At 32.6% G+C, this 24,593-nt stretch overlaps 1 protein-coding gene across 1 annotated transcript in view; it reads right to left on the reverse strand.

Annotated features, from left to right (window-relative positions):
* Positions 1-482: 482 nt before the first annotated feature.
* Positions 483-24,593, reverse strand: part of LOC110997143 (amyloid protein-binding protein 2) — a 29,993-nt gene continuing 5,882 nt past the window's right edge. Inside the window, exons 2-13 of the mRNA XM_022265159.2 lie at positions 14,664-14,777; positions 8,921-9,035; positions 8,385-8,511; positions 7,499-7,675; positions 6,686-6,865; positions 6,213-6,420; positions 5,276-5,434; positions 4,649-4,754; positions 4,052-4,194; positions 3,596-3,761; positions 3,270-3,398; positions 483-2,834 (exon numbers count right to left, since the gene is read on the reverse strand). Of these exons, the coding sequence (XP_022120851.1) occupies positions 2,734-2,834; positions 3,270-3,398; positions 3,596-3,761; positions 4,052-4,194; positions 4,649-4,754; positions 5,276-5,434; positions 6,213-6,420; positions 6,686-6,865; positions 7,499-7,675; positions 8,385-8,511; positions 8,921-9,035; positions 14,664-14,777 (1,725 nt within the window). The 3' untranslated portion in view covers positions 483-2,733. The remainder of the gene's footprint in view (positions 2,835-3,269; positions 3,399-3,595; positions 3,762-4,051; positions 4,195-4,648; positions 4,755-5,275; positions 5,435-6,212; positions 6,421-6,685; positions 6,866-7,498; positions 7,676-8,384; positions 8,512-8,920; positions 9,036-14,663; positions 14,778-24,593) is intronic.

A 24,593-nucleotide genomic window follows, 5' to 3' on the forward strand; every position in this document is an offset into this window, starting at 1 on the left:
GTATCCATCAATTGTTACACCATCTGTCCAGTCTTCCAAATTGATGCGCATTATTAGCTCTGTGTAATCGTTGAATATTATGCAACCCTGGCGTACTCCGGTACTAGGATGAATATCACCTGAACGAACACCATCTGTGTGTACTGATTACTGAAGCTGTAACTTCTTCATAGAGCCTTCTTAAAAGGTATATATTAGCATTAGATACTTTATATTACAGTTAAGAAGATAAAGCTTTATTTTTTTCTCTTCTGTGTAATCTTAGAATGATATTGTTTTACCAGAATGTAAACAGTAAACTTGGCAATAAATATGTTAATACAGAGGATAACACTACCAATACAGCGTTGCACCTTCACGAAATAGTTGGTGGCCCACAATTGGTCACTCTATGTTGAAGAGTGGAAATGGCGCAGCTACTTACTGCCTTTTTCTATTATGTACGGCGTTTTATGGTGTTAAGGATAAAAATAAAAAGGCAATTTTATTTGTGAATCTTATTTATTCACTATGTTTATAACAGCCATTCAAACGTTCACACGGACACGTCAATCTTACAATGTGAGCAGCAAATATAACATCTATATATAAATATACATATATATATATATAAATCTACACATTGTACATTCCAACGATAGAAGCCGAGCCGCCAATACGTTTTCATCAATCAATACTTTCTGTTGGCCATATTGCGATAACTAGTTTCTCATGATGTTTATTAATATTTAACAGTTATAACTTATAAATAAGCAGTGCCACTTGCAGAAAGTAAGAAAATAGATAAACTAAAGCATCAGAAACGTATAGATTCAAATAGATTGCTACACAAAAATTCAAGTAAAATGTACTAATAAACATTTTTGTGAACGAAAAATGAATTTAAGATAAAAAAAACTGAAAATCAATTAAAATATAGGCTCAGTTTTGCCCCCTGTGTGTAACGTGAGCGGCAATAAATGTCCTGGAAACGTCTATCGCTCTAACTTAAAAAAAAACATTTCGAAAAAGGAACTTAAATAAAAAAAACCTCAAAAAATGTGCGGCTTTTTAGTATGGTCTCCTCCATTTAACATTAAATGAAACAAGTCGATCATAATATTGACGCTATTGTATCGAAGAAATAGATAAACTAAATGGCTAATTCCGATGAACACAGATTAAAGGTTATTTGTTGTTTCTTCTCTAAATTAGTTTACCACAGATAAAACGAATTCTTTTGAGAACAATATTAATTAAATTGAAAAACGATGCAGAAAATTGGACTATTACGTTGATAAAGATATCGCAGTGACAGTATACATTTGTAATTACCATATACAAAAATAAATATTTTTTGCCTTTATACAATTTTGAATAGCACTTTAAGTACTCAATAGAAGCCTCATAACATTCATTGCACATTCATATTGCTAGAAAGCGATTACAACTAATTTATACATTTTTTTATTAAGAACTCAGAGGAACTAACTTGAATCATACAAATTATATACAAAGACAGAAGTTTCGTACACATTTCAACTTACGCTCAAACCCAATAACCTATCTCAATCCATTTTTGACCATCTGAGATAGACATCTTAATCCAAATATTGATAAAAGTGTGTCAATAACCAATCGACGGATTGTAATAGCCATTTGTCGATACAAGCTATCTATGGTAGGTCGGATCTGTGTATAGACCTTTTTTATAAAAATGACAGTTCCACTATGCCAATATCCTTATCTAAAGATTTTTACTTACACCAGTTTTTAAAATAATTAAAAAGCTTTTTGATATGTTTTAACCATAGACATTTATATATTTATATTACTTGTACGGTCGAGTTTGGTTATTGGGACACAGATAGGAGATCGATCCTCTGTCACGGTCTGACTTCTGATTCGTTCTGATCTCAGATTGAAAAGAATCTGAGATTGTGGATTAATTATTGGGTTCGGGTGTTAAAGGGGACCTACTTACCCATCAAGGTTAGGTGACTGCATTTTGTGGTAAAGTATTGTAAAGAAACCCACTATTCTTAGTATTTGGATAATATGTTCTTTGTAAAGAACGAATTTAACAATGTAAATGTTTCTCATTCCCGAGGCCAAATATTTTTTTGGGTTACAGACAAACAGAGCCAGCGGAGTGAGAGGATACAAAATAAGCACCAAGTATAGAAAAAATTAAGATAATTGTTAGAAGTTAGACAGGTATGTTGCTAAATCCTTAACACAAAAATCTAGCAGATTCAACTCTGGGCAAAGATCCGGGTCACAATATCAATATAAAAGAAAAAAGTTAAAAAGAAATCAACGAAATATTTTCTATAAAAGAAATTAACTAACTTATTAATTAATAAACTAGAAGTTTCTTCTACTCGAAGCCTCAGAAAATGGCAGTAAAAATCACCAATACTTACGATCTACAAATTTTCATATCAAGCATTAATTGTTAGTTATACATTCACTTGCTCTAGCTTTGCGACGTACGCAAATTACATTCAAATGTGTGGAGTACTTTAATATATCGCGTTCAAACAGAAATATAGTTTGTCTTATAAGAAGATACATTTATCATAATTATTTGTTACTAGTTATGTTAATACAAAAACAATTGCCAATGAAAATTTTTCCTAAAGGCAAATGAACACATACCTCAAACGGGTATTTGAAAAGTTCTCAAGGTAAAGACAACCCTTAGAGTTATAAGATGGAAGCAAAGCCGTGCAAATTGTAGCAACTGGGTGTTCAGCGTGTGCTGAAGAACTTCTCTTGCAGCTCTTCGAGAGGAATCACTTTCTCATCACCTATCGCAGGCTGCTGTTCAGCTTTAGATTGTTCGCGGAGATCTGAAAATAGGATTCATATCACATATTTACAAAATGTATGTATTAATATTTCATATATATGATATGTAAATAATGATGTAAATTTTTTTTGATAAATGAATACTTTAGTTATAGAACGGAACTGCTAGAATAGGTTTCTGTGTGTGTGTTTTGTAAATAATAAATGTGATTTATATTAATTATGCGCAAAAGTCTTTTGAGTAATTGAACTTTTTGAACACTGAAGATTATTAGCTAAGGTTATAAAAACTATTTCATATTATTTAATTCAGTTATTTCGCTGTAAAAATTAATAATTTCAAGAAAAAAATTACTGTTCGAAACAAGATGGCGTCGCATCGTCCATATGACGTACCGTACTTGTACGCACGTACGTCGTGAGCGACGTATACAAATCAATATTATTTATAAAACAAATAATAATAATCTAAATACCATGCCAGTGCTGCAGAAGCCCGTTGTAGTGATGTGCACGGTCGTGCCTCTTCAGCTGCGTGAACACGTGCACGAGGCCGCGGTAGTCGTACTCCAGCCCCGAGTAGCGCTCGCCGAACAGCTTCAGGCCTGAGGGGAGATAGAATAAAGAAAGATAGAGATAGGGATATAGAATTAAGACTTTCTTATAGTCAGTATTTCAATTATTTTTTATTAAGATGGTATGAAATCGCCATCAGGTACAAATTTAGTCATGTCAAGTTTCCTAAGTCAAGTGGTGATCAGGAATGAATACGTTTCACATTTACTTATAAATCAGCACTTACTAATATTAATGGAGCGCAGATACAGTTTCTCAGCGGCCGTGTGCTGGTTCATGTGATAATTGTAGAGTGAAGCGAGGTGTCCCACACTCAGACCCACTTCATAATCCTCTGCTCCAAGTAATTCTTCTTTTATTGCTATCGCTTTGAGGTGCATTGATTCTGCATCCTGAAATGTATTTTAAATTTTAAATGTTAAATGGCTTACATAAAAATTACAATACTAAATAGGAAGCAATCAAGTAAACGTACGTACGTGCGTAATTATTGGAAATCTTTTGAAACCCCCACTAAAACCATCGTACGTATCGCGTATTCTAACCCTTTCCCGCCCTCTAACGTATAATTGTTACAAAAACCCAAATTATTTACGTATTACTTGAACGCTCCCTTAACAAAAAAATGCCATGATGGGCCAAACATGCCGAATTATTATTTCATATTAATTATAACACCAACCTGAAACTTCTGCATAGACTGATACAGTCGTCCGAGGTTTCCATAATGTTTGGCTGTTTGAACGTTTTTCTCACCAAACGCCTTCATCGACAACTTCAACGCTGCTTTGTGCAACGCTTCCGACTCCTCCAGTAGGCTCGGTTCTGTAATATAACACGTTTATTTCAAACTAAATAAATATATATCTATCTAATGAATATATTATTATACATACTATGATTTTTTATTCTGTATAATTCTGACAGTTAAAAATGTTTGTCATGTCAGAGATTACAAACCTTTTTGGCCGGGCATAATTTTCAACTTCAATAATATGTAGTCTGAGCATCTGAGTCAGTCTGGTTTTGACGGCAAATAATAATTACGTCCCTTTTCATCAAAAACAGTTGACTAAAAAATCACACAAGTAAATCTAATATTTTTTTTAATGTTTACTAAACCTAGAATTAGTAGGTAGTGATGCCAGCTGAGAAGAAAATAAAGTAATTAAAGTTACTTCGATATATTATTCGTAATATTGAACCAAAACAATCATGTATAGTAATTAAGTATAAACATATTTTAAATCAATAAAATAATAAACTGTATATGAATTACCTCTCATATCCTGCCCGGCCGGTGTATCCAACGCTATTTCCTCTAATATGAGAGCTTTGACACGCTTCGCTGAGGCCAACAGTAAGTGATCGGACGGTACTAAATTCTGTAAAAGTTTATTTAATAAGTCAATATAAGTATGCGAAATTAAAAAACCTAATCTAAATGTATTAAAAAATTCAACTTAAAATCTAGATTAAACCATTCAAATCATTTTGCCAGCGCTCAACACTAGAATAGATTGGCTTGAGGTATGATTTGAAATAAAAAAATAAATCAGTGGCGCCACCTACTTAGATCTTGGACTCAGATTTTTGTATCTGTTTCCTGATCATTAGTCAATCTAAGCGAGTCTCCTGTGCCTAACACACGTCCTTTTGGACGGCTTGCCTTATTTCTCATGACGTTTTTTTAAACTGTTCGAGCGTATGTTAAATGCGCACATAAAAAGAAAGTACATTGGTGCACAGCCGGGGATCGACCCCACGATCTCAGGGATTGAAAGTCTAGAATACATCCTTATTATATTTGTTTTATTGATCTTGGTGCCAGACGTTTTTACCAACCCATAAAATACATGAAAAAATATAGGTATTTAGAATAATATTAGTACTGGTATGGTTATACCTCAATAATCCTAATGGCCCGTTCGGCGTGGTCCCGTGCCTTGTAAAACCGTCCCGACGAGTACTCGAGTACGTACAACGCGTACGCCAAGTCCTCCTGAGCCGTGGCTACGTGCAGGCTACTGCGACCGAACACCCTTCGCAGGGTTGACAGGGCTTCCTGAAAGTAAACATTTTATCAAGTATATGTATAAAGTAATTTTACTTCTTTTAGATTGTTAATTATCTGTCATTTCAAAACTGACTTTTTATATTTAGAGAATGTTGTTCTGTGGTAAGAGACACAAGTTGGCTTGTCTTTTGAATTTTTACAAAAAGCCTGTTTTGTTGATATCATTGGGAACTTAATTAAAATAATAGATGTTTCGAAGAACTTTTATGAAATGAAACAAAACAAACACTAAATATTGTTTCGACAATTATTTCAGGGAATTGATAAATTATTAATTTACTTGTCATCACTAAATATTTGGGAATGGCCACTGGCGAGGAAGACATTAAAAGATCAACCGTATAAAAGGAGGCTTCAGCAATATGTCAAGACCCTAGTTTCGGGTTTCTTGGAAACGACTTACGGAAGGAAATAAAATAAAATATTGGATTTGCGTTCCCTAATTGCCATCATTTCATAAAATCCTATAAAAGCCAAGAGGCTTATTGCAGATGGAAAAACTTTCTTCGCGTATATTTAATTTTGGTTAATTATTATACGTTTAAAAAAAACGTAGGTGATAATAAATCTATATTTTATTATCAAAAAATTGGATCAATGGTTCGTTATATAAGCTTATAATCATAATAAAAACAGTTCCAATGTAATAAAGCAATATCAGTGTAATCAGTAATAAATAAGTTTAACATTTATTTTAATAAATACATTTATCAAGGAAAAACGTGTTTACGATTCTTGAATATTTGTCAACATCTCTTAAACGTACCTCGTAAACCTGCACACTATGAGTGATAGAGTCGATATTGAGCAGATAGAAGCCATAATCCAATAAGGCAGCCGCATATCTCGGATGCTGTGGTCCAAAGACGAGTCTAGCGAGAGCGACCGCCTGTCTCACGAGCAAACCAGCAGAGCTGAAGCGTCTCTTCACCACGCAGGCCGTTCCGCACGCACGGAGGACTTCTATTGTTATCCTGGAAAAGTTGTTACTTCTAAATTAAAGAACGATTATTGATTATAGATATATATATATTATTATTCTAGAAGATTCCTTTATACGAACAAATTATTCAATTACATTTTTAACTAAAATATTTTTTTTTTAATATAACTACTAACTGAAACTAACGCCCTCTTTTGGACAACCCAATATTTGTTTCCAGTTAGGTCACACGGAAGGCACAAACACTGATTATAATATATAGAATTAGTGATAATTTATATATGAAAAGTTAATACTTGGGTGGCGTATCCGGTGTGAGAAGCGACAATGCCCTCATGCCCCACGCATATGCTGCGCTGTAGTCGCATCGCACGAAGAAGAGGGCGCTGATCTCCTTGCAAAGGCGCGCCAATAACGCCGACATGCCCCATACGCGCTCACCGCCCGAACAACATTCCTCATCTGTGTACTCTAGCCTGGAACGATTTAGAAACCCCGAATACAGATATAGTATTAACATTTATTACTAACGAAACTCACACAGAGAACACAAAAATAACAATAGAAAAAAAATGATGTAACAATTTTTTTTAAATGTATGTTTTAAGTAGGTAATGCCCTGCCCTAATTGGCACTGGTTATGCTGAGGAGCAGACTGACTTCTTAGACTTTCTATAATCCTTATATCAACAAGCCATATTTTGTATTTCTGAATAAATATCATTTTATATTGTAATAGAGTAATAACGATCACAGCAGTGTTGCATTTGAACAATTTGTAACAGTAATATTTTGTTTAAAAATTCTTATGTCAATTTCTACAACTACCGTAAAAATTAATAACAGTAATTTAATCTGGCTTTGTTGGAAACAGTTGTTAGCTTCTGACATGAGATGGCGCCACTAGAACCAGACCAGATAGTTATATCGTAAAAAATCCAGATATTGCAAAAAATTAAAAATGGTTATTTGATATTGTAGGTAAATCCTAACGAATTTATTGCATTAGGGTTATATATTCTTTTTAAAATAAGTAAAACTGACAATTAGAATAATTTTATTTTATTCACAAATGATATTGATTGCCAACATTTTTTTTTATTACTCACCTATTATTATCAACGCCATCCGTCTGTAAGGCCTTACAGCAGGTTTCGGAAATGGCAATAGGACCTTCTGGCAGCTGAGCTGTGGTGTCTTCCGGCAGACCGAGGAGTTTGAGCGCCAATTTGTAAGTCTTGTCCGCATCCAAAAAACAGCAGTATACCGATTGTGTATTTAATAACCTGCAAATATAAATATTGCAATGTTATCCGATCTGTATGAGTGTGTCTATTTAATTATTAATAGAGACATACATAATATGGAACCAAAGAAATTGGTTGTTTGGTTGAATGTGTCGAATTGTTTTTTTATTGTTTTAGATAGCTTCTTCAGAGTCTGCCAGTTTTTTCCAACTATCTTAGACTTTCTAAAATTCTTATGATCGGAACACGATGTAATAGATAATTTTTGATATTTAATATTTAATTGTTTACTTAAGATAAAGATGTTTTGAGGAAGAAATTACTAATTGTTAACAAAACACTAAGTTTTAAACATTTAAAGAAAAACTGAAATTCAATGACATGTAATTTAATACATTTTGGAATAACCCCCTTAGCAATCCAAATTGCCCCGTGGGGCATGGGCCCGTTGTGAAACACTTCTGTAGGCTATATAACATTTCACTTTCAACAAAGCATGCAAGTAGTGTGACTCTTTAATAATCATTAGCCGTAATCATATTAATTTAGCTATCTACTTGACTAAATATAACCAATTTAAATAAACAAAAAAAATGGGTGAGAGGTGAGAAAACAGCATGAAAACATGCATGGATTACTAACCGTTATAGCATTGCTTATTTACAATTCCCTTAAATATGCCGTCGTCTTAGTTTGTTAAAACTTTTGACTTTCAATAAATTATAAATTATTCAACGAAAATACTTACCTATGGCAACACTCGAGGGTAAGTCGTTTATAATGTGTGGTCTGTGGTTGGGCGAGGCAAATGTCCCTACAGCGAACCAACACGCGCTGCGCGTCCTCGTACCAGCCGGCTTCATTAAGGAATCCACCTGAAAAATAAATCAGATTTAATTAAACATTTATTTCTGATTGTATTATTGCAGAATATCGTTTGTTGTAGTTTGAACACAAGTTGTTTTTCTGGTAGACGGAAATTAAATAAACGAAATAACGCGTTCTTAGAAATTACTAATTTCAAAATAGCGATAGTGCTTTATTGCTAAGGCTAATTAGGTACCGTGAAATAATAATCACGCGATATTTCAAAGTTTAAACCGTCGAAAAATTTACTAGTGGCACCAATTTATTATATCTTGGAGCTGATTATTTTTCTCACCGCTTTTTTCTTCACAGTACAGCAAGTAATATTTAGTAAAAATCCACGAGAATCGGGCTCCCGATAACTCCCCTAGGTCATTAAATTAAGCCAACCACTACACAGTAAAATAATAAACCTACCTAATCGTAATCCTAAATGAATGAGTGAATTTCTCGCACGTGAGCTTTGTTCACAACGCGCAAGGTACGCGCTCGACAATTCCGCTGACAGCTTGGAACCATGCTCAATCACCGCCTGAAAACAAACAAAATCGAAATAAATCCTCAATATAAAAAAAGTATAGAACCTTATGTCTAAATAAAAAGTTTTCTAAAGCCTGTAAATGGAAATCTGTGGCTAAGGGGTAAGGGGAGTAAATATTTTAATTATGCCGATGCCCTGACATTCAAGATAAATACACCCGCTATTAATAGTCTGCCTCTGAAGTTAAAAATTACTTTGAAACATAGTTGCCTAGAAAATACCAGCAACACAGTTGTGGTTATATGAGGAACATTATGTGTGCCTGGCAAGTTCCTGTCTACGCGTTTGTTTGAAGACACTAGACTAACAAAACAATTTAATTTTAACGGCGTATTTGCTCCATTTTCGTAGTATTGAATCCTCTCTCTAATGAAAAAAGAATGTTCCGTATTCTCCTATCATTAAACAAAAACTGCCTAAAAACAGAGATATTTTTTTCTTAAGTATTTGTGGTCTCGAAACCCTATTTAATACATAATTCAAATAATTGACCAACTTCTTCGATAACACACACGTGAAACATATGTTGAAATAATACTTACTATCGGTACAAAACTACAAAGTACGATATAAATGCAACAGTTTAAAAACGTTATAAATTGCGCAATTGCGGACAATGTTGCAGGTGAAATGATGCGTGTATCGTTACAAATGAGATAATTCTACAATGTACAGTTCTAGTATATGAAACGGCAGTGGTAAGAGATGTCGTACAACAAAATTCTATAAGCCAATAATCTGGCAAACAGTCTTGTTTTGATGGATACCCTTTCACAATAGCGAGTATCAGTATTTACTGATTGCATGGGTGGTAAACGTGATTTACAGCTAAGAGTTAAACTGCTTAAAATCAATTTGTGAAAAGTTTCAATTTTGTAAGGAAATCCTATAAAGTCACACTGTGTGTGTTATAAACTGCCAGATACATTGTAGACCAGTGACGCCCACAAACTATGTAATTTAGTATTCTGGTAAACACCGCCGTCTCATGTAACTTACATAAGGACGAAAAAGGTATTATTAATTATTTATTAGTATTACTTATACCATTTATTATTAATAAATTGTACGAGTAGACCCGTACAATTTTAAAGTATGCTTTGACGACAGCCTAGCCTAGCTAGCTAGCCTATATATATAATATTATATATATATATATATATATATATATATAGACGACAGCCTAGCCTAGCTAGCTAGCCTATATATATATATATATATATATACATATATATATAATTCATAATTATGATTAAATACAAATTAATCATATGTTATAAATTAAATGTTAAAAATTATTTTACGTTTTTAGCGTCTGTAATGTGCCTTACATTTTTTTTCTTCATATTTTTGTTGTTTTTTTTTTCAGTTTTGATTATTCAATATTTGATTGTCTGTTCTACTCCCCCCATTAAATATCCGAGCCTTACGAAGTCCTCTAGCTTTTTACAACAAACTTACGAATACTTTACAATGTATATTAATTATTAAAAGCTAGTGTTGAATGAAAATCCCACAATCACAACTTGTTTACCAGTTGAAGCCAATTGGCTTGATACAACATTGTCACTAATGTAAACACAGTTCAACATTCCAGCCGAGCTACTAGCTCATGTTTTTGTTTCGTTATAGGAAACTCCAATAATGTAGTCAACGACTATTGATCGGCAGGTGCAATGAACTAAGAACATAAAGCAAATAATTCTTGGAGGTAGGATAATAAAAACTAAGGTGTAATTTTCTTAATCAAATTAGTTAGGTTTTGTTTCGCGCAGCCCAGATGTAGATTATTATTTTGGCCTTGACTTATTTAAGATATGTATGCCCTAAAGGAGTATTACGACTATCCAAAGCGTTAAATCATCTGAATAGTGAGCAAATACACAAATAAATATTACGTATTGTATTTTCATTGACTTATTTCCTTTCGTAAATATGTGAAGATTTTTGTTTATATTATGTATTGTATGTTAGCTGTAGCAATACGAAATAAACATAAACATAAGAAAAACGTGTGCCGTACTTAAACAGCTTAGTTGACAGAATTATTAACAGTAGTCGTACAATGTATATACAATTTATTCGTAATTAAAAATAGAGTTGTAAACAGAATGATCTAATTAATTGTCGGCCGACAAAAGGTCAAAGTTGATTGAACATTAGTCTACTACAATAATATTATTAACTTTTTACAATGTTTATATGTTTAATTTTGTAAATATGAAAACAAAGTGTTAAAGATTTTTTTAACAGCTCACCTAAAGAGAGTTGAGAAAATAAAACTTCGAAAATACTTGATCCTAAATAAACATTTTTGAAAAATCGTTAAGTTAGGTTATACGCTAAAATTAGGATCCTTTTAAGTAAATAATACAAGTAGTAATAATACATAAGCATCACTTCATCATCACGAAATTTTGTCGAAAAATGTCTTTATTTTTTACGATTTTAGACCAATTTTCAACGCATGAGTGAGTGGATGAATGAGCGTGTTAATGCATGTGTATGCGTATGAAAGAGTGTCAGTTGTGTGAGTGTGTAACTATATTTCAAATCTCAGTAGGATCACAAACGTTGCGTCAGATACGTTCAGCAGCCGGAACTTTTAAAATGTCGTCCACATTTTAAACGTCACCTATCTAATTTATTAAGTCTGTCTGTCGTCTGGAAAAGTCAGTGCCTGGCCGACCAAAACATCCCTATTTCTCTTTAAAAGCAGCTTGCAATCAAAGTTCCATATCTTAATTTTATATTAGAGGTATACAAAGACTACACGTAGTGTTACCATTTGGACGTTGCCGCTGCCGTAAATTTATCCTTAAATACTTCTTGCTGCAATATCGTCTTCAGTGTGAACACTCTCAGTGGTAGATGCAGCGCTGTCCACATCCCTTGCAGGCAGAATATAATTACACTATCAACATACTCCCGCGCATCCAATTTCATGTTAATAGGTCTAACGGAAGCCTTATCTAGAATTATACATAGCAAAATCGAGATGCCGTAATCATTATTACCGTTACACTTTATACTGTGGTCGTGATATTATTATCTAAGAAATCTAGATTCTAGACTTAAGCATAGACAACAGTTAGACTAACGGTTGTAAAGATTAGCTTTCGTGTCCAATACGAATTTAATTATATATATATATTGTTTGTAGAGTCGCATGGATGTGGTAAATGATTACCACAGCCATGCGACTCTCTATCCTAAAGCTTTCGTTTCCCGTGCACCAACTTGTCAATACTTCAGTTCACCACATAGTGGTGGGAGTGTGGGCTGCAGGTATTAGTCTGAACAATGCCTCTTAACACTCTATGGTAAATGCTGTAGAAGATGCAGAAAGAGCCCACATCTCAACGCAACGCAAAGGGATGGAGCCGCACGGAAAGTGATTTAACAAGTTATGTTTTCGATTTTAATGGCATATATATAACTTAATAATATGCATCATAATATACAAGTAGGTATCACACTAAACTATAATAGACATTAATCAGTGTTAATTACACGTGCAAAGCTGCCAACTAATTATTTATTATCATACTGTGATGTGTACAAACAGGTGCAGAATTTACTTCCATTAAATATTATGAGGCATTTCTGTGTTTTTATATTATTATAAATTATTTTATACTATTATAATTACACCTTCAATTAAGATATATATGTAAAGAAGGGGAGTACTGCAGTATAATAGACTCCCAAAAAATGTAAAAAGTGCAGGCAGCAATATTTAAATTAAGATTAAAAGATCATCTATTGAGTGTTCCCAATCTACGGAAATGAAAGTTCATCCAAGTTCTACCAAGTTTCTTTTTTTTTCTTTTTTTTTTTCAAATTGTAACGTTAGCATATAAGTGTTCTCATGTAAGTGACTAATGTCTATTATGAGAATAAATGTCTTAAAACCTAAAGAAAACTACTCTATAATATGGTGTGTAGTTTTAATTTACAAAATTTTAGGTTTTTCTAGATATTTGCGTTTTTCAGAGAAACCCAATTTCGTATTTTCTTACTTACCCTATAAATAGCATTATATACGTGTATATATAATCTAGATCTAGATCTAGAAAATATGTGTATGAATTTATTACAAAAACATTATATGTGACATTTTTCACGAGTATTATGATAAGGAAAATATATTATATTTCCAGCTTACAATGTTAAGAAATACGTGGGAAATCAATAAAAGTGATTATCCGACCTAAGACAACAAATATCGTATTAACATTGAGTCGACATGTGACGCAAGCGCACGCTTACATAATAGTTACGATTCAAAGACATGGAAATAACTTCCACTGCCTAGATTCTAGTATAAAAATATTGTTTGAAGAAATAGATCTAGATATGAAAAATCCAAATGTTATTAGAATTAGTTTCAGGACACTGGTCAACTTCGCCGTTAATGTAATTTGATTTTAAACAAACGCAATGACATATTGCGTGTTTGGCTTCAGATGATTGCCACCACTGCGGCGCTCCGGATGACACGGCAGAGCATACTTAGTCTGTCACATGAACATGACATGAATCGGTTATAGGGGCGGACCTCACTTTACCCTAGGAAGTAAGTGGAGTGCAACGGTCTTCTTCTGTGGGCATGTAATACTGTAGAGGCTGCTGAGCGATTGAGGGAGAGGTCTGAGGTTGACCGTAGACTGGCCGGTGGTTCAAGGCTCGGCCCTGAACTGCAGGTCCTGTTTGAGGTCTCTATATCGGATCCCTTTGATAAAATGTCTGGCGAACCGAGGGCCCATCTTAAGGGTGTGTTGAGGGCTGAGTTGTGTTTAGTGAGTTGAGTATAACGCCCCGCCTAGCCCTCGCAGCAGATGCAGTTGACCAATCAGATCAAACGGAACGTTTTACTTTCATTTGTCATATTTATCCCCTAGAAGATGAATCCAATTGATTATAGTATTGACAGCTCTAACACATTCATATTCTTTGGTATCTCACTATGATCCACGCAGTGTTTTTTCAAGACTCTTTACTTATTGCGACGGTAATTGATCGATTTCAAGTTATATAACAAGGGTACAGTAATCTCCCCTATAACACGTTATCGTATAACAAGATTTCCTCCTGAGATTTTAATGATTTGTCATGTCTATAATTAGTTTTGCGTAACTTTACCCCTGTTTATATGGTGTCGTTAGTTAATTAGTAAGTTATAAGTTTCTGAATTATTAAAAAAAACGTTTTACGTGATTACGTTTTGCTGTATTGTAACATTTCTGTACCTTGACCAAAAATTCTGTGCAATTTTCGAAAAATTATTAATTTTCGAATTTAGTATTGAGTTTCAATACCCCCTAAATTTAAATTTGGATTTTGGCTTAACATTGTTCTATTACACAGTTGTTCATAATAATTAAAAATGACCCTCAAACCCATATGATGACTTCGGCTAAATATAAACTAAGGACAAGTAGACTATATATATCTCAATTGTGAATAAAATTTAGCCTATGTAACGCAAAACGCGGTGGTTGCGTTTTTCGATTAACGAAATTAAATTATTTTTTTAAAAGATATAACCGGACCCGCTCTAATATATAACATCGAATATAACTTCATCATGTGTGTCTATAACATCGAATAACATACCTGAAAACACTGGAGCAATCTTAATTGAGCTCCCGAGAATCGCAAAAGTCTCTCAAATATCTCCAGCTCCGACAGCTCCGCGCCCAAGATGCAGAGTCTTTTTTCTTCCAACATCTGTAATAAAACATTAAAAATATAACTCAACTATATTCCATCTGCCTATTGTAATTCGTTACTATGATATTAGTATAGCAGATTGATTAAATTTCTAAATGTATTTTTATTATTGTTTGATACTAAAGTGAATTAGGTTTCACGAGTGCCTAGTCATAATATATATATTTTTCGCTTTGTTTTTCTAGCTGTATAATTCAATAAACTAGCCGATCAGTCCTTTGCTAGCCAAATTTTAGGCTAGATTGTAAGAAATTGTAATTTTCCCTAGTCAAGGCAATACCGACAAAAATTGTTAAACAATTATTTTTGAAACAAGATAATTGATATATGACGATACTGTGACAAAGCGTCATCTTGTTATACTTAGGGTACGGAACAGACAGCACCTTTCGCTAGACGAAAGGCAGAATAAATCATGTTAAATAAAGGTACATCTAGGTGAAATAATCTTGTAAAATCAACAATATAGTCCCATTATTTCAATTTTATGACAAGACTGAAACATCTGGAACGGCCAAATGACTTTTTTATGATTGCAATGTAATGCTAGCAAAATTACTTCACTGAAACGTGATTTATGGATAAAATTGCTGTTAAATCACACAATAAATTCACCAAATTTTGATCTACTATAAAACAAAATATATTTGTTATAAACACATCTAAAAACATCGATTAGCTACAAAAACCTATAAGCCATTTATTATTAAGAATAACTTACAAAATGTAAATTGTAATGTAGATTTAATATGACGAATTGCAACACGCCTAAGAAACGTATAATGCAAATAATCAATGCATCCGATGGCCCACATCGATTGCAGTGGCATTGAGAGTGTTGACACCTGACTATAGCCCTGAGCGCGCCCGCTCTTGATCTCTCCAATAGGCATGCAATATTCCCATTTTACTCGACTACAATATAAGAGAGCGGCCTATCATATCCGATCATCTTTACAGAACAGATTTGACAGAACTAAAAGAGTGTACATTGTGTTACTTATATAAACATATGTATTTGGTTTTCACACGTAAAAAACCTGTTTCTTATAGCCTATATATAAGTTATACTAATTTTGGCGCGTTAGGGAAAAATGATGATGAGAGTAAATTTATACGATGCGCGCGCACACAGTCACAAAAGACTGACACCCTGAAGTTATCTACAGTCAACATTTTACTTATTTCTATTGTTACTAAAATCAGCGCATTTATTTCCAAGTGACCTAAGGTGGGATTTCGTTTATTCAATTTGTATGAAAATTCGTACTACGGCCTCGCGAGAAACAAAATTTGAATGATTGAAACTATGACAGAATAGGCGATTATAAAAAAGGTACTTTTTGTTCAACTTTTTTGAATCGGAATCTCCAAATAATAGTTTATAACATATAAATTCAAAATTTTAATTGATACTAATTCATAAAGTATAATAATAAATATAATAAGATGTACTGTCTAATATAGTATTTCTTCTTATATCGGATATTTTGAAGTTAGATAAAAAATATAAAAATAGCCAACTTTTCCATTTTACAATATATAACAATGCTATATCACTATTAATTATTACGATTAAACTTTTCCTTATTAGGTTCATGTATTGCATTATTCACATCTCGTGTTTAGTTAATTTAAATCAACATAGGTATTTTAAAATATTATAATATGTAAATAATAATCCATTTGGAAATACTCGAAAAACAGTCTTTATTTAATTAGAATGACGCCATCAAGATAGAAAAACATGTCTTCAAGCAATTTTCAATTGGGTACAAACAAATATATATGTATGTACATATTATATATATTTCATTGGGGCTCTTGTTCGCCCACATGTCTCTCAATACAGATAGTCAAGTTTATGCTATAAAGAAAACATATTCATTAATATCATATGATAATTCATTAACTAATGTATAAATATATACTTATTACAATTTATTTATTTTACATTGAAGTTACATACTTATGAATTTCGAATTTTTTAGTTGTTTTGTTGTATCTTTTGCAAAGGATAGAATTAATTTCGATATAGGTATTTTTATTCTTGGACAACAAATTTGTTAACCGTAACCCATCATATTTATACGTTAATCAAAACTAAAATTTTGTAAACAAAAAACCATTGATAGCTCCTTTCATAAGGTTACTTTACGTTTTAAATATAAGATTTATTGGTAGACCCATAGTACCAAAGACAAGTTTTAAATATAGGTACCTTCCATTTTTCTAACTGGTGAAACGCAAATGTTATCCATGTATTACGACGTATGTAAGTAGATAGGTTTAAGACGTACAAATTTGAGAAAAATATTTTTTCCTGTTTAAATGTGTACAGTCATGATGATTGATACACGGGTAGGATTTTCCTTTAAATATTCCTATGAATATTCATACATCTTAGCACAAAAAAAGATATGATTCACACTTTTTAAGAATATTAAACCAATTGAAATTGTTTTTATCACTTTACCAGGCAAAAATATAAAAAAAACTATTTAAATATTTTTGCCTACCATGTATGTACTATCGAAGGGCTATGTAGTCCCTATCTACTTAAGCTCTAAGGCTTATTCAAATATTTTGTATAGGTACAGTAATTTTGATAATTATATGTGAAGAGCATCTAGATACATGATTAATTCAAATAGGCGCATGATATTATAAAAAACATAACTATATTATTATGTAGATAAATAGTGCTCACATACAAATATTGCAATTAAAGATTTTACATTATTATTATAATAAAATAACATACAATAAAACAGCGTGTTACGTCAAACCAATTATATAAACTCCGCTCTTATAACCACTATTTCTTGAGGGTCGTCATACCGAACATTTGTTCAACATTATCATAAACGTGAATTTACTATTCATTATTCGTTGACAGAACTTCGCAAACACTAATCGAATGATTAATTTACTACCGGTAAAGCAAATATGCCTCAATAAGCCTTATGTCTAATAGTAATATGAATTATTTTAGCCTGAAGTACTTTGCAAGGACAACGCGCTCGCCAATTTTCAAAAGTGTTTTGATCTTTTTTGATATATAACACGTGACTTGTCATGTTCAGTAATGCACACAGTTGGCTTTGGATAAATAAACATCGCGTGATGGTATTTCCCATATATGTTGGTGAAATCGTGTGCAGATGTTTCTCTATGCTGATAAATATTTTACTAGCTATTTAAATCAACACGTAACAGCTATTGATTTCTGACATAATGAGCACTGATTGTCTAGTAGTGAGGCCCTTGAAATCAATCAATCCTGAAAATCAAAAAATGACACCACGTGTCTCGCACAGAAGACTGATCACCTCCGAAGCCAAGAACAAAGATTGGAGCGCCACCAGTACATTTATATATAACTGATAAACTACTGGAGCAATGTCAAAACTTCACCAGTAGAATGCTACATTATCACTAACATAGTTTAAAAATAATACGAAAAACGTCCAGCCGCGCGAAGCCGGAATAAGCAGCTTTTATAAATAGAGAAGTAATAAATGAAGCATAAGTAATTGTAAATTAAAATCCCTGACTAGTTTGCCGATAGGTCAACGTACGTTCTCAGTTACGACATTTTTTTAAGTGTAACGAATTGCCCATGACTCATTCGCTCAATTACACTAGAAACACAAAGCAGCAATATTTTAATTATATAATTGACAATACTAAATTCAATAGTGTAATTATTCATATACAAAGTAAAAAGCTATGTTTATTACACTTTCACTTAAACAAATGAATAGCCAGAGATGCCATGCTTTAACGAAGTGATACACTTCTTTTTGGCATGGTGATATAATTACATCACACAATTATCCACAGAACAGAATAGTATCACGATCAGTATTTTCGACTTCAATGCATAAATCAGTTATAAATATATATACAGTGAAAACGTGACTGTTTATCTCTATTTGTTTTATCTCTATTTATTGAGTAGTAAACAGATACAAAACATTATCTCAACATCTTCTCTCTAAAGATTGAAATAATTCCTTTTTTCCTACATCACCAAATCTCTGAGTTGTGTGTCTTCCGATCGAATAAACTATAGTTACTATATATGGTCGGACGACATACTCGTATACATATTATTACGCCGAATGCGTGATTACGACAAACTTAAACGATTAAAATCATTAACACGTGTTTACACATTTATTTCTATGTAGCTAATGTACTCAGGCATGAACGTCCCTTTCAAAACATAAGCCAAGGTTTGAAGTTCTTTAAAACATTCTAGAATGACAACATTAAACACAATGATTGATTGCAGCGCTAGAAATATTCCTGCTATGACGTGAATCAATTGTTATTACGATATAATATCCTTCGACTTGTATTACATTCTTCTATAAAACAATTTTTTACTATTAACTACATTATTTATCGTAATTTCTACAAGTTTATAGGTGCGTAGCAATCTCATTTTAATTATAAAATTCGAAGAAGCGTAATGGACACGTTAATAATAAACTACTCAATAGCCGCCAGAGAACAGAAATGTAAAATTGAAAGCTTGGCATGCGCCAACAACTCGGAAGTCATAACTTAGCCAACTAAAGGTAATTCGTCGAAGAACATTCTTCGGTATTCGTGTTAATGGCTACCGTATAGGCCTGACGCGTCAGTTGCATAAGGTACTAGATAGTGCCACTGCCATGTTTCTGCTATGTAGGACGTCGCGAGACTGACATTTAAAACTGTATTCATTATAATCTCTATTGCCATTGTAATCAAAGATATAATTTTCAGTAAGTTTCATGTAATTGTTTAAACAAAAATACTTTTTGCTAACAAGCTAATAATATAAAGAACGACAAGACAATGAAAAAGGAAGAAAGAAATAGTTTACCACCCATTAAGGTACGCGCGCACGATCATTTCCGATGCAAACTCCGCTTTACCAAAAATACACGATCGCTCCGTTTTTCAAATAGGTTTCAGAGTACCTTTGTTATTTTATATGAAATAAACATTGACCATACATTGTCTCCACTCAGAGAGAAACCCGATGCTTAGCCCACAATCCCCAATGTCTAAATACGGCTAGATTTATTAGAAATGTATTCCCACGTATGTGTGTTAGGCGTTTCTCAGTCTAGGCGTGAGCATCTAGCTCGGGGCCTGCTAACCCGCTGCCCTGACTTACTTGAGTAGACATTTTTGCGCTTGCGACACCCATCGCCTTATTGACATCTAAACATTTATGGAAATTTCCACTCAATTAAACAGCAATATTATTAGGTGAAACTCAATACTGTATACAAAATACCTACGTAAGATTACCAGATATATCTCCTCATTAAATATACATTCATATTTAATATTTTTTTTGATGGTACTAATTAGATGTTATCATAGCTTAACTTTACAAATATAGCGATGTTAAAGTGATAAGAAAATAGCAATTCTTTAGGCAGGTATTCTTGCCTTCCACCAAGTGAGGTGCAGTCAAACTAAAAAACATATTTCCTTTATTTTCACAACATCGGTATTGTAGAGAATTCTTTTAGTTACTGTGAAAGCAAACCACAGCGTGACGTCTACGCTATTTGACGTTAAGTGTGTCAAGAATCCAAGATAGAGCCGATCGAAGTATTATTTATTTGTGTCGAGAACATGTGCATCTGTATATTAATAATTGTTAAAAGGAGTTTGTTAAGACAAATAACAAATAGATTATACACGTGACAATGACAGATAATAAATTAATATTACCATAAGACTTATGAAATATCTATTTCATTGGGTTAATTTCCATAGTCTTTCATGTAAAGTGATGTAACTACAATATTTTATAACGTAAATAAATTCCTTATGCTTCTATGTTTTTATTATTGCATTATTAAATTAATTACTATTGTCAGGTATAATTATATATATTACTTGCATGTGGTTGGTAGCTGATATTGAATTAGCAAGCTAACCAATAGTACCTATCGAAAATAATAAATACCTAAACAACACTAAGACCTAGGTCTTAGGAAATAATGTCTAAATTACTTCATTTGGTTGGTGTAATTGCACATACGTCTATGCATTATTCACTTATGTAATTACTATAAGTAATCAATTGCAATAAATCTTAACAAAATTAACTTATTCACGTATTAATAAAAACAACTATACATTGAATACATGATTGGGAAGTCACTAAATTCCCAATACAAAAAATAATATGAATTAATAACTGTAATAAGTGTAAAAATTAATTTATATTTTAAATGTACCCATATATATTTCATTTCGACCCTATCTCGTAAAACAATAAATAATTAAGTTCTAACATGAATATGACGCGGAAGTATGAACGCGAGCACTCGCATATAAATTGGGACGAGAAACTAACACAACGCTTATCAGTACGGGGCATTGTACCATTTGCGGGTCTATGATAAAAACATAGAATAAAAATAAGTTCAGTACTACGCCAGAAGGCAAAATAGGAATGAAATCAGGCCGTAAAGCAAACACAAAAAAACTACACCTAAAATTGACAGTATTTAATTAATATTTACAACGCGATTAATTCGGGGGTGACTGTATTTATTCTACCCACGTTACAAGACTATTCCTTGTGTGGTTTTCCGTCAAATTCTTGCCAAGAGCCAAGATTTATTGTTAAGCCAAGGTGATGAGTATCAAGTTCACTTGAGCAATGGAAGGCTTCTATCGATAGCGATAAGTTTGCGTTTATGTAAGCGAGCGAAAGTGAAAACAGTATGTTAAAGCGGCGACTGCGTACTTTCTTTAAGTTAATAATAAATTTAATATCGCAACAGTAGGTTTTATATAAAATGTCTGTTATTGTTCAAGTCTTTAGGTTATACGTCCCGCAAAAACTATACGAGAAATAAACTAAAATACCTTTAATAAAACGTTTTATTTTGATAAAAAATTCATCGTTCGAATTTACCAGAATATAATATTTTTACAAAATACAAACATCAAAGTATGTACATGTTAATGAGCAAAAGGTTGAAAAGGACGACTTTTATTTTACCTAAACGCGTTTTGTATTTTTAAGCCAAACAATATGAATAATATAATTATTGAACGAAGCTACTACGCCTTAATGCGTGAATGCTGGTGAAATTCACCTTGAAAAGCGAAAGGGACCGCGTCACTGATGCCAACCAGTTTATCGAAATCTGAAGAAAGTGTGTTTGTATTAGATCGTTATAATGGATTAGCTTTCAAACTTTCCGAATTGCGTTTGCAATGTTTGTAAACAACTTGAATTCAATGGCTAGGCTAGACATGCTATGTAGGGGGGTTCTATAGCTAATAACTACATTTTTCATACAACGATGAAAAAAACATATTGTATGAAGGTTCAAAACCACTCATTTTTAAGAAGCTCTTACCATACTTTCAACGTCTACAACATATCTCTCTTTTCGCATACAGATCAGTTTCTTACGACATTATTAAGCTAAGCGGTCATTACACTCTTATTAAAATGTACAGTTACGATCTGACCATTGAACTCGTAAATACGACACATGACACACTTTACAATTGCACAAAAAGCTGTGACTGTAATATTTACGAATACTGTTCGTACTTTCTAATCTCAACGGAAAAATACCTAACTGTTGGCTTTTTCCTCTCACCAATAACTTTAGTGCGGTGCAATCGGAATCACAAAATACCTTCATACCCTCTCCTGTTCCTTACGGTCCATAGACAAAAAATTTTAATTATATATAAACATACGTTAATATTGTGAATCAAAAATTAAATAATTCAATGAAATAACTTTTGAAAATTACCGACAGTTATAAAGTTTTTGCTGAGTCTAAAGGTAAAGGTTTTCTGAACCGCTAATGTGAAATAAATTACTAAGTTTTTACATATATCAATAATGACCACATTAGGTATATTTATTTATAAAAGCTCATCGGCCCACTGAATTGATACAAGAAAAATGGAATACTATAGTTGATGCAATTAAACACAACATGCACACAGTGATAAAAAAATGAAACAAAAAATTTAAAACTAACTAAAGTAAAATCGATGTCAAAGTGGGAAGCAACTATGGATATCCAGACCTAGTTTGTTTATCAAAAATAAATAACTTTTAAAAGCTTTATAGGAAAAAATTACTTAAGTAAACGCATACATTTTCTACGCTAGAAGAGAAGAAAGTGTAACTAAAAGAATGGTTTTATTAATTCTTTTTCATGATTGACCATGGAAAACGGGAATCCCATTACAAGTTACAATGAATCTTCGAGAACAACATCAAGTATGTACATGCGTCCTATACTACAATTTTTCTTGCCAGTCTCTACCAGCTAAAACTTTCCATACAAATATAATATTTAACGATGTTTTTACTTCAGTTTGGGTTCCAAATATGCTTACTTGTGGTTAAATTATGAAATAGTGCTTGCATTCTATTACGATAAACTAGTAGTTGTCGTATTGTTCGAGCTACGTTCGTGGTCTCCGTCTTAGAATGGCTGACACCTCGGGAATGCGTTGTTGGTCTTTTAAAATATTTGATACACGTTTATCAGAATTTTAATTATTAGGGCACAAAATAATAATTAACCTAGTTTCTTTGGTTGAATGTAGGTGACCTTTATGAAGTCGGGTTAAGGGTCACCGCTTTGTGTATTCCAGTTAAAAAAGTAAAAACAAGTCCAGCTTTGCAAGTAATTATGTATACCCTTTCTTGAACTACCTTCACATTTAATACGAAGTATTCAAAGGACAAAAAATATCCCTGAACATCTAAGATATAGGTATTAGGCTTACAAATCACTTCAACAAAGACTGTAAATAATGTCTTAATGAATCGGTCAGAAAATATGAATTTTTATTTCGTATTATGAAAAGAAGGTTATACGTTCAAGGCTTAAAACTTTTAGGTTAAAGCAAAAAAAATTTCATTCAAAAGCACTACATGTTTTGGCCTTTAGAACCGGACGTAAATTTAACAGTAATTAGTTGTTTTAAAACTGATGCTTAATATTCTCAAGTAAGTGTGCGTTGAATTAATAGTTTATAGATGAAAAAACCTTTATTCATATGATGCATATCAACATCATACAATACACACTTTTATAATGAATTAAATTTCGCCATAAATATATTGAATTGCAGTCCCTACTCAGTTTAAAGACAGAGATATATTATAAGTTAATCGGAAAAACTATTTTCAGAACATTAATATTTTTGCCTCGGTGTTGCCGGTTACCAAGGCGGTTTCCTTAGGATCTCTTTACACCGTCCGAGAATGAGAGTGGACGATAAAAAAAAACGATTATAGAACACGTTATACTGTTATTCATATTCCCTTGGTACCAAGAAACAAGATAGGAAATAATATTATACGCACTACAAATCTGTATAATAAGGAGTGAGCGACTTATTCTATATTCAATGCGTAATTTATGCAAAATGTTTATGTTTTATCAATTTATTAATACTATCTATACTATAATAGGTATATCGTGAAGATAGTGGATCTTCAAGATAAATTGAATAATAATAAAAGTTTGTATAACGAGATAAACGGCCCATCGGTTATGTGATATAAATTCCACAGATCAAACTAAATTGGTTGGTCCCTTGCCGTTAGCGCCAAGTCTCGCCATTCGGTACCGCTAGCGATTTGCATTTTTAGGTGAAGGCAAACTACCATGTTTTGTAATTATAACATTTGTGTTATTTGTTACAAAGTGCACTTCTGTTCGGAAATCTAGGGATAAGGCTTTTTATGTCACCATCATATCTATACTACATATACAGACAAAACAGTTTACAACGACA

This window comes from Pieris rapae, chromosome 4, assembly GCF_905147795.1.
Source record: "Pieris rapae chromosome 4, ilPieRapa1.1, whole genome shotgun sequence".
NCBI classification, from domain to species: Eukaryota; Metazoa; Arthropoda; class Insecta; order Lepidoptera; family Pieridae; genus Pieris; species Pieris rapae.